A 12,465-nucleotide genomic window follows, 5' to 3' on the forward strand; every position below is an offset into this window, starting at 1 on the left:
ATAAATATCTACTTAATAAATTAGTTTAAATAAAATCATTTAATTAAATAGTTAATCACTAAATTAATAAACATCAAGTTAATATATTAACCTAAATAACGATATTTATTTAAATAATTAATAACTAAATTAATAAAAATATATCTAATGAATTAACTTAAATAAAAATATTTACTTAAATAATTATTCACTAAATTAATAAATATCGAGTTAATATATTAATTTAAATAAAGATATTTACTTAAATAATTAATAACTAAATTCATAAACATATACTTAATAACTTAATTTAAATAAAAACAAAATTAAATTAATATTTACCTAACAAATTTATTTTATTAAAATTTAAAATCATGCCCTACCAGTTAACTCTTACTAAAAATGCATTCATCCACCTAATATATATTGTATATTAGTTTTATAAAAGTACCCTAAACACAGCTACACATACATGCTCTAACATAAACATAAAAAAACAAGGCTAACTTCGAAGTCGGCTGTCCCAGCAATGTACCATATTGTGTTTAGTCGGTTGATGTCAAATTACGAGCATCTGCGCACCATAATAGCCGAATAATTCGATAATATGATTAAAAAAGGGTAGAAGTTGGAGAAAAACTGAAAAAATGGGACAAATATCTATCCAAAGGGCGTTGTAAACGTATTATATATATAGGACACATCCTCTCTTATCTCGTTTATAGTGTAAACGAAATAAAATTATACGTATCTCGTTTATACTGTAAATGAGATAAGGCTATTACACGCTACGTGTATAAACATGATATGACCATGTTGTATATTTTGATAAATAAAATATTTATTTTATTTGTAAAATCCCACTACATGTTTGTCTCGAGTCTTAACCAGACTTTCAATTTTTTGGTCTCGAGGTTATACTTGGAACATTGGGCCTTCTTCCAAGCTTGGTAGTGGGCCATATTTGGGTGTATGAATTTTCTTTTTCAACTTCTAAACCCACCATGTTTATAAAAACAAAAGTCACCATTAATGCAGCTTGATATTACGAAGTAACAATTTTCAGACCCAAGAACTATCTTTGACCAAAAAAAAAAGGACCCAAAAACTATCAATTTATCAAGAAAAACAATTTATCAATTGACAAACGCTTGTACTCAAATATAGAGTTCAGATTCTTAAATGGAGTTCAGTTTTACAATAGATTAGTTTTTGATCTGTTAGATTGGGAAATACTGTGAAAAGCCAAAAAAAAAAATATGGTCCTCTAGTTATAAGAGATTCCAACCCACAAATATTTTTCTCAAGAGGATTATTGAAAGGAGAGAAAAAGTAGTGATAGGATATAGTAATGTCATGTATTAATTAATCGAATAAGGTACTTGATCAGTTGATTAATTCACTCTAATTTACAATTCAAAGTTTTCGTTACTGTGAGCAATGCTCGATATGTCACTTGCAAAAGTAATACAATACCGGTCACCAAATTATTAAAGGTCCTATCGTACTTATGCTTCCCATAATTGGGATGAAAAGATAGCAGCGGGCTCTAAAAAAACTGGATAAGATATGGAAGCTTTGATGAAGGAATAACAAAAAGATTATTTGTATATTATCATTGGTCTCGTATTTGGTAACATCATCTTTGCTTTTAAATGCTTACTAGTTAGTCACACGTTAAATTATCGATTGCTACTTACATAAAAATATTTTTATATTAAAATAATAGTTAAGATATTCATGTATATTCTATTAAAAATATTATACACACACACACATATATATATATATTAATATATTTTCAATAAATATATGTACTATTTTAACTTATTTAATAGTTAATTTTTTGTTTATACCAATATAATTAATACTATATTAAATAATTTAATCAAATATATTAAATCATCTATAATTTTCAATTATCATTTACATGTAAAGATATTTTTTATATGGATAATCACTTAAATTATTATTATTATGCTTTTCATCATGGCTAACTCCTCTCTCGCCGAAGTTAGAATTTTTAAATAAAGAAACTAAATAATAATTAGATACTGAATGCTATCTAATGATTCTATGTTATTTTCCCTACGCTATCTAATCTAATGCTTTTGATACAACAGATTGAAAAAGGCAAAAGAAATAAACATGCAACAAGTATACATGATGTATTCCTAATCCAACGTCTCCTAATACATTTATACATGCAAGTATCGTGGGGTCCAATTTGACCATTTTGGACGCCTGTTGGAAAATGGATGCACTACATCAAACTTGCACGCTTCGAGGCGTAAGTTAATCCTACAAATTTCATACTATCTTTCAAGCTACGCATCCCCCATTTTTGTCGCCTATGTAGTTTCTCCCCCGTGAGTTACAGCCCAATTAGTAATAAAAGCTTAAAATGAACAATAATAGTGCGATGATATTGTTCAAAAATCAATTTCATCACTAATGAGAAAGTGTACCTTTAACACTTATTATTATTATTAAACCCTTTGGAACCTAGTTATATCTATATATTAGTTGACAGTTCACCACGATTTGATGCACCACATGAGAAAAAGGATTAGGAAGGAACACCTATCATTGTCGTCCTTTCTGATTTTTTAGTATATTTAATTCAATCATATTACGTACAAATTAAAATCAATCACTAATATAAAATATATGTTAGAATATAAAATATAAATTAAAAATGAATTTAATAATATATATATATTTATACAAATATATGGTAATTAATTTTAGTAGTTAATTTTATTATATAAATAATATTTTTTATTTAATTTGTTTCCGTTTGACATGCAAATCGCGATATTTCACGTAAAGCAATCGCAAGTATACACTAAGCTTGCTCCTATTATTAATAATTGAAGTGATTAACTCTACTCTAGTCTCTAGGTGACCCTACTCACAATCACAAATATACACGCACAAATGTGATATATAAAGAGCTGGTGGCTTTCCCAGTAAGACAGACAGATAGGAAGCTTTGTTAAATCAAAGGAATTGAAGCTGAGAGATCAATAAAGAAAGGGCTCTGCTATAGTGTTAGTGAGTGGGAGAGAACAATAATATAATTATGGATAAATTGTATTTGTATGGGTTGAGCCACCTCTTTATGACGGTTTTTCTTCATAATTTCTCCACTCATATGGTGATACCAGCCATCACGGATGTAACCATGGCGGCGCTCTGTCCCGGAGAAGATGAATGCTCCCTTGCCATCTACCTCACTGGTTTTCAACAAGCGGTTAGTTACCAACCACCATAATTCCCTCTCTTCCTTTCTTCACCCTCATCACCAGTATTCATCAATAATGCATATGCACTTGGTAGTTATTAACTTATTATCTCTGCTTTAGGCGTATACATATTCAGAACAAGAAATGTCAAGTGACTAACATTTTTTCTTTGTTTTTGTCTTACATTTAAATAAACACTAGCCAATTTTCTTCTTCTTAACTATGCCACTGGCAAATATTATTGTTGTAAGCAAAGCTGCTAATTCTTAGATATTTAAAGCCTTCAATTCAATCTTAAATCTCTTCCCTTTTTTGGAGGAGAATTGAATCTGATTACTTATGTAATAACAGTTTTTAATTAAAACTGGCAATGAAAAACGTTAACGTCAAAAGCGAGGAAACCAATAGGAACTGCTAAGCAACAAATAAACCCCGTTTATCATCACATCTCACAACAAATTAGGAAAGTGTTGTATATAGAAATTCAAAATTACTTAGTTTTCTTTAATTTCTTTTCGAGAAATGCTGAAAGACTAATATAATTGTTTTTGTATAGCACTTTTAACTATTAATCTATTTTCTTTAGTCTAATAATTTAATAATATAATTTTATCCCACACTTTAAACATTGTTAACTAACGATTAACCAAAATAATAAATTCTGGTAGTTCTTTAGAATTTTTCTTTTCTTCTTTTTTTTTTTTTTTTTTACCTGAGTGAATATACTTGTCATACCGGCCTTAATTATTTTCAAATGCTACAAGAGCATCATCTTTCTGCGTGGAGGTTTTGTTATGTAGAAAAATTTATAGGTGTAATGATAGACTGGTAGGTGAAATTTAATTTGCATGCAGTACACACCACTTGCAGAACCCTTTACGTATGTAATATTTACTATGAATGTAGCTTAAATTAAAAATAAAATCAGATTTTTGTGTGTTCTTGTTTCAATTTTGAGAAACTCTGTATAACAATGTTAAGAAAAAAAAAGAACAGAGTCAATAAATCAATATAGTTCAGTTGAACGTTATATTAATAATAAAAGATACTATGTAAATTTGTTAATCGACAGACAAAATATGTTTGGTAACAAAAAAATTAACAAAAAATAGTTAGAATTTATTTTATTTAAAATTTATTAATTTTAATAATAATTAATAAATACTAAATAAAATAAATTTTAATATTTTTTAATTTTAATATTTTATTGTTCATATTATTTATTATTTTCATTATCTACTTTAAAATGATACATTTATTTTATGCAGGATTAATTAAACATGTAAAGTATTATTTGATTAAAAGATTATTTGCTAGTGAAAATTATATAAGCACTTGATACAAATAATTCAACAAATGTTATTGTTTAATAACATTCATTATAGAGAATATGTCAGATTGTTTGGTACAACTTTTTAAATTAAATGTGAACCGAGTCGATGAATTGATGGGTAGCTTACTTCAAATGTATTGGGCAGTGGGCACCAATAATTGTTCTAATAGACTTTTGCACCTCAATGAGACGATCACATTTGTTTAGAAAGAGTTAACGTGATGGGGTGCCTTCATCTGTTTGTCCTTACTCAACTAAAGAAACTTCCTTCTCGTCATCGCATGTCTTGGAGTGTTCATTAGGAGCTCAATCTTAAACAACATGTCCTAGTTACTCCGCCAAAGAAACTTCCTTCCCATCCATGTTTAGGAGTATTCAGTTGCCCCTCGTTCTTTTCTCAGTTTATTCTTTTTTTTTATAGAGTAATTTTAGGTAATTAATTTTTGGTTTAATTATTTTATTGGTCCTATAGTTTCGTAAAATTTTTAAATAGGTTCTTATATTTTTTTTTAATTGGATCCCTGTACCAATTTTTTTTTCAATTAAGTTCTTTTTAGTAGTAATTGGCTTAATTTTATAGAGACTCAACTAAAAAAAATTGGTACAGGAACTTAAATAAAAAAATGTAGGAACTCAATTAAAAAATAATTTTGGTGTAAGGACTCAATTAAAAGAAAAAAAATTATAGGGACCTAATTAAAAATTTTACAAAACTATAAAGATCAACAGAATAATTAAACATTAATTTTTTTCAATCAATATTAATTAATTTTTTAAACTTTTTATTTATTTTAAATTTAGAGTATAAATCATAAATTTTTAATTTTTAATTCTAAAATATAAAATTAAATTTTAAAATTAATTAATATTAACTAACTGAAAATTAATTTTCTATACTTTCTCTTATTTATTTGGTCAATAGCTCTTTCTTTTTTCTTTTGTTTTTGTTGGCCTATTTTTCAGTGAGATACGTTGTGACTTATATTCCTAATGCCTCCAGTTTCTTTGGCCTTTTCAATTATTCGATTTTCTTGTCTTACAAGTTATACGTGAATTGTGAGCCTTGTTTTTTTCAAGGGGAAGCTTCTCTATTTTTGGTACATTTATAATATTACAATATAAGAAATTGTTTTTAGAATACTGGTATTTCATTAGTTATAGCCATTGATCTCAATGATAAAAATTATATATGGTATAAAATAATTGAGATCAAAATACTGATATTTTGAAAATATTTAATTTTTTTATAATATATGATAAAAATTATTATATAGTCTTTATATGAATTGTTAGTTAATAATTATTAAATAATTTAATATATTTAATTAAACTATTATCTAACATCTCTTAATTATCAAATTCATATAAAAAATTGAAAATAACTGTATATATATATATATATATCATCCACTGTAAACACCGTACGACACAGGCTTTGTGATTTTTGTCACTTTCTGTGGCCGGTATGAATCGGGCAAATTAGTGGATCAATCAATAGCCGGAAGTTGCCAATAATTCTCATTGGGCCCAATGAAACTTTAACTTAAACACATAATGGATCTAACGAAAAAGAGGACAACAAAAAAAATAACTGAAAAATTAAGGTACGTTTGTTTTGAGGTACTGAGACAGAGACTGAGAGACTGAGACTCAGTATCGTGACGTTCAGAGACTGATACTAAAATTTCTGTCTCTGTCTCTAAAATTTCAGTATTTCAGTACCTCCAAAAAGTAGGGACACAGGGGACTGAAATTTTTAGAGATGAAGACTGAAATTTTAATAACATTTTATACCTAAAATACTTTCATTTCAATTAATTAATTCTAATTTTACCCTTTGTGCAAATTAAATTAGCGTTTCATTCTTGTTTCAATTCCTGTCTCTCATTTTGCACCAAACAGAATACTGAGATTTATTTCAATCCCTGTCTCTTAGTCTTTGTCTCTCAGTCTCAGTCTTTCTGTCTCTGTCTCTCCACCAAACACTACCTAAGTGAATTGTGAAACACAGTGTACCCTTTTGTGTCTCAAACAGCATTGCATTGTCTGACCAAAAAAATAAAAAAGCATCATTGCATTGCTTTTACGAAAGGATAACAATAACAAAAGTTTTTAAATAAATGCAATACCACTAAATGGTTTTAGAATACTATCTTTTGTTGAAGAATATAGTATTAAAATATACTCCGATTGTTTGAAATAAAGTATGGTAGTTTACATTTACATGAATGTGCAGTACTTTATATCCTTCTGTGTGGAAACAAAAATATGTGATGTGTGCAGATGGTAGGACTTGGAACGCTTGTGATGATGCCACTCCTGGGTAATCTCTCAGATAAATATGGGAGGAAGACCATTATCACACTCCCCATGATCCTCACAATTATTCCAATAGGTACCTTTCTCACAAATTCATTCCGTTTGCATTTGATTAAATTAGTCAACATTTTTTTTAAAAAGTAAGCTCCAATATTTTAAAATTATAAGAGCATTTATAACTTTTAAACGACGTGTATTATCTTTTTTGATAAATGAACTTTTTAAATTTTTTTTTCTCTAGTCTAATCTTTTATTATACATCTTTTGCCACATATTTTTTATTATATTTAAAAGAATATATATTAAAAATTACATTTTTAACAACAAAAAACTGAGAGAATCTATTCTAATTTTTTTGCCATATGAGAATTGCTTGGTAAATAAAGGCAAAATAAAAAGCATAAACATGTGGCCTTAATGATTTCATTTATAATAATTCGGTGTTGACAATTTCACAGGTATATTATCTTATAGCAGGACGAAAGAATTCTTCTACATATACTATGTCTTTAAGATTCTCATTTCCATGGTTTGCGACGGAAGCGTTCCTTGCCTCGCCCTGGCTTATGTGGTACTTTTCTTGCTATTTTCCGTGCACATGCTTAGATTCATTTAGAGGAATGGTAGAATTAGCCATAATGTTTAAAATTATAGGTTAAAGTATTTTATTAGATTATTAAACTAGAAGAAATAAATTAATAATTAAAAGTGACAGACAAAAAATAATAAATTTTGATTGTACTCTAATATTTTTTTTAAGATCACAAATTCACATGTAAATATCTCTCTTTAAAAAATAAAAACTACTAAAATAATTTTAATTTTAAAATTATACATCAATTTTGCTGTTTATTACTTTCCCGCCATTTTGATTTTCAGGCAGATAACGTAACAGAAGGTCGACGCGCCACCGCGTTTGGGATTCTTTCGGGAATAGGCTCCGCCGCCTTCGTCTGCGGCACTCTTTCAACTCGCTTCCTCTCTGCTGCCCAAACTTTCCAGGTGCTTCATCTTGCTTCAGAATTTTTTTTTTTATCTCTCTCTCTGTTTTCAATTGCGTCAAATTCTGAATTATTTATTTTAATCTGGTTCGATTAGGTTTCCACTCTTGTGGCGGTGATTGCAGCAGTGTACATGTTAGTTTTCCTTCGGGATTCGATTATCGATGAGAATAATCTTTCTACCCCAATCCTTACGGCAGAAAAGCCCGCCGCCACTAAAATTGAAGCAAAACCGAAAAGCAATGTGCAACTGTTTCAAGCTTTGCGATCTCTACAAGACCTAGCTTCCTTCCTCACTGGCAGGTTCAATTTGCCGTTTCTCATTCCTCTTCGCATGTGATATCTTTGTGGAACATCAATTATATTATCTCTGTTTTTCTCATCATGATTTGCAGCTTGACTATTACTCAAGCAGCAATTGTTGCGTTCTTCAGCAACCTTGCAGATGCTGGTCTTCATGGTTCAATGCTGGTATTTTTCTAATTAATTTTCTTATTATCTTTTTTTTTTTTTCTCTTGTGGAGTATGCATGTGAACCCCTATAAAATGTAGTATTATTTCATTTCATTCGTAATTTGGCAAGTTTATGATAAAAAAGGAAAAAAGTTTCATTAATTAGAACAAGGTACCGAAGTATAGTCTGAGATGATAACATTTTTTCCCCATTTCCTGTGCAGTATTACTTAAAGGCTCAGTTTCATTTTGACAAGAATCAGTTTGCTGACTTGATGGTCATTTCTGGGGTTACAGGGACTGTGTCACAGGTAATTTTGCTTTGCAATATTTCAGTCCTTTATCTATATTGAGTTTTCGTATTCTCTTGATATAAATAGTTCTTGAGTTTCTTGATTAATTGTCCCAGCTTGTTCTTATGCCCATTTTGGCCCCAATTCTGGGAGAGGCAAGACTTCTTTCAATTGGACTGTTTTTCGGCTGTATTCATGTAAGATTCTTTTTTCTTTCCTTTTTTTTCCCCTATTGTTTTTGGTGAAATTATAAAAAGAAAATTTCACTTGTTTATAATGTTCTGAACTAGCAATGTGGAATGAAATGCAGATGTTCCTTTACAGCATAGCATGGTCCTCGTGGGTATATATTCCAACTCTATTGCTAATTACAACTTGGTTTCTGTTAAATAAGTTTTTAATTATGTAATTTTTTAGTATAAGAGTAAGTGAAATCAATAATAGTTCTTTGATTAATTTTACATGTATACGTCTCCGGTATCCCTATCTTCCCCACCTTTATGTGGTATTGATATTAATAATGGTAATAGCTTATGTCTAAATGCTGACAGGTTCCTTATGCTTCAGCCATGTTCTCAATAGTATACGTTTTTGCACAGCCCTGTGTAAGTTTCTTTTTGATTTAATCTTTCTTTACTATCCTTTGAACAGATAAATTTTTTCCCTTGACTTCCAAGGAAATGTATGATTAAAACATAGTCTTGAGTTATGTTTATTTTGTCTTAATGCAGATACGGAGCATAGTCTCTAAACAAGCTGGTTCTCATGAGCAGGTACTGTTTTTCAGAGTATTTGTTATATTTCCATAAAGGAGAAGAAAAGAGCTTAGTTTTGCTTGATAAAAATGCTATGTGCTTAGTCTATTTGTTTTGTCCTTCTTCTTTTTTTTATTTAAGTAGATACTAGATATCCTGGAATTATTTCAGTGCATTTCTTCTCACGTGCCTTTTCTTTTCAGGGAAGGGCTCAGGGTTGCATTTCGGGCATATGTTCAGTTGCACATATTGCTTCTCCCTTGGTTTTCTCTCCATTGACGGGTGAGTGAAATGTTATTAATTATTTCCTGCTTTGTTCCATTTACTATTGAGTTCTATTAATAAGCACTTTCTCCTCAATTTTCAGCTCTTTTCCTATCTGAAAAGGCACCTTTTAATTTTCCTGGCTTCAGCATAATGTGCATTGGATTTGCTTCGGTAAGAACTTCAACGGAAATGCTGTACATATATATGTATTATATTTGAATGCATGTAGATAGTAATTAGTCTAGTCAGATGGTGATATAACTAAACTATGATGATCCAATCACAAAGTATATCAACAGAATGAATGACCTTTCTAATATTAAACAGAGGCCACGATTGGACCCTAGATATCATTACTAAATTGAGTAAATTGAATTAGTGATTATGGGCTATGGCTGTACATATAGAATCCTCAGATATAACTCTTCCAAAGGGTTTCTGCCTTGCTTTTCAGGCTAGGCGGCACCTATATTATTTTGTTTTAAGGGTAAAAGGCAACACTACAATATTCTTCTGAGGGGAACACACATATAATTTTTGAAGCATATTTTGACCAGTTTGTGTTTTTACTATATTTTCACGTGTTTTGTACATGGTTTCATTTGCATTTATTTTTAGTTTTTACTTTGAATCGAATTTTCTCTTGCAGATGATATCTTTTGCTCAAAGTCTGATGGTGAAAGTGGTTCCTCCCATTTTGAGTTGAAGGACAAATATTAATTGGGGCCCTAATATTAATGATCGTAAATATTTACTCAACATGGAACGACACATTTCCTCCGGCTATGCATTTGACGAGGAAGCAAGATGTTGAAGTCTGTTCCTAGAACTGGAATTATAGCAATATTTTATAGGCTTTTCTAGTTTAGCACCATTGTATTGCTTTGGTTCGTCTATATGGCCTTTTTTAGATCAAAAGATACCAAGGTAAATTTTGATTTTTACAGTTATTGACATTTTGATATCTTGTTACACAATTTGGAAATACTAATCAAAATATGTGAAAGTGAAAATGTGAAATATATATGTCTACTGGTGTAAATCTTCCCTCTTGATCTTGATTTATTGGTATGGTTCTTTCCAACGATGACATTCGCTAAGAGGTAGATTCAAAAGGTACCAAATGGAGATGTATGCTCTGTGGAAAAAGAGTTTATGAAATCTAGCTATGAAAATGTTTTAATTAATAACAATGTTATTCGAATCCTGTTTAGATGTTCACATCTCATTTTTACAGATAAAAAGTATAAATTTAAACTGTGTTTTAGGTACACTTTTATCCATATTTTACATATTTATGTCAAAATAAAAGTGTAGAATATATTTTTAATCAATATTGCCTATAGAGTGATAAAAAAACTTTAAAGCTTAAATCTATAAATATATATATATATATATATATATATATATATATTTGTTATATTAAATAATAGAAAATTTAACTTTCTCCTCTTTTAAAGAGTGTAATAAAAATTGTAGAGATTAACTCAACCAAATAATCACACAGAGAGTCAGGTTGAACTCATAAAGAAAAAAAAATGCTGTGTAAACACGAAATTTACTAAGAAATTTTCGAACTAACAAGGGCGTCAAACTGTTGACTGTTTTTCATTTCAAATAACGGCGCGAAAGATCCGCTCTAGGGGAGCTTTACGGGGAGGTTGCCTTAACGCCATTGCCAGCACAGTATTTGACCTTCTTATAAGAGCCGCCTGAGAAAAAAAAATATATCAAAAGAATATTAGTTAGACATTTAGAATAATGATCCATAATGTCTTTTATTAAACCTCCAGCTCAACTATATAACTTGATTGACTAACCAAAACGAGTCAAAGGATCTACCAAATAAACAACTAATAATTTTTTTTTTTTTTACTTCTTGCTCTGTTAAAAATAAAAAATTTCAACAAATATAAATAAATAATAAAAAATGTATTAATAAAAAAGTTAATTATTTATATAAAATATATATTAAAATAGAAAATTTATATAAAAAATAAAATAATATACATAATAATTAATTTAGTGTTCGATATTTTTTGTTATGCTTAATATTTAACATAATATTTTAATATGTATATTATAGTGCTTATGATAATTATAATGTTTTTAAAAATAGAGTAAAGTATTGTTTTTGTCCCCAACGTTTGAGGTAAGTTTTAAAGTTGTCCCTAACGTTTTAATCATCGTATTTAAGTCCCTAACGTTTCAAAATTGACTCAATGTTGTCCTGCCGTTAGGAATCCGTTAACAGAATTGAGATAATTTTGAAACGTTAGGGACTTAAATAGGACAAAATCTTTGGGGACAAAAACGATACATAGAAATAAATTTTAATTTTATCCTTCAATAATATCAATTTTTTACTATACATAGTATTCAATTATTTTTTAATCATATCTGAGTAAATTACACTTAATTATATCACTTTCATTCTAAATAAATTAAATTTTTTTTATAATTTTACTCTTAAAGATTTTTAGTTATCATGAAATATTTGTAAAATGACTAGTATATAAATTTGCGAAAAAGAAAAAAATAATATATATACAATAAAATATAAATTATGCCTTTTTGTCTCTAATGTATTAAAATTCTTTAAAATTATAAAAAAATAAATTTATTTAAAATTAAAGCAATGTGATTAAGTACAATTTAGTTAGATGTAATTAAAAAATAATTGAATACTACGTACAGTAAAAAATTAATATTATTAAAAGATAAAATTAAATTTAAATTTATTTTTATGTATCGTTTTTGTCCCTAACGTTTTCATCCTATTTAAGTCCTTAATGTTTTAAAATCGTTTCAATTTTG

At 28.5% G+C, this 12,465-nt stretch overlaps 1 protein-coding gene across 1 annotated transcript; it reads left to right on the top strand.

The window, feature by feature from the left end:
- The first annotated feature begins 2,891 nt into the window (after window positions 1–2,891).
- Window positions 2,892–10,698, top strand: LOC130943865 (uncharacterized). The gene is made up of 14 exons (XM_057871925.1): window positions 2,892–3,235; window positions 6,844–6,955; window positions 7,338–7,450; window positions 7,759–7,881; window positions 7,978–8,183; window positions 8,276–8,351; window positions 8,558–8,644; window positions 8,743–8,823; window positions 8,937–8,969; window positions 9,178–9,231; window positions 9,358–9,399; window positions 9,585–9,663; window positions 9,749–9,819; window positions 10,298–10,698. The coding sequence occupies exons 1-14, from the start codon at window positions 3,065–3,067 to the stop codon at window positions 10,352–10,354; spliced, it is 1,305 nt and encodes a 434-aa protein (XP_057727908.1). The 5' UTR covers window positions 2,892–3,064; the 3' UTR covers window positions 10,355–10,698.
- The last annotated feature ends 1,767 nt before the right edge of the window (window positions 10,699–12,465 follow it).

This window comes from Arachis stenosperma, chromosome 8 (assembly GCF_014773155.1).
Source record: "Arachis stenosperma cultivar V10309 chromosome 8, arast.V10309.gnm1.PFL2, whole genome shotgun sequence".
NCBI lineage: Eukaryota > Viridiplantae > Streptophyta > Magnoliopsida > Fabales > Fabaceae > Arachis > Arachis stenosperma.

Coding starts and splice junctions, on each gene's coding strand:
- LOC130943865 (XM_057871925.1), top strand. CDS start 3,065: ATGGATAAATTGTATTTGTATGGGTTGAGCCACCTCTTTATGACGGTT. Junction 3,236..6,843: donor TCACTGGTTTTCAACAAGCG/GTTAGTTACCAA, acceptor TGATGTGTGCAG/ATGGTAGGACTTGGAACGCT. Junction 8,184..8,275: donor GCTTCCTTCCTCACTGGCAG/GTTCAATTTGCC, acceptor CATGATTTGCAG/CTTGACTATTACTCAAGCAG.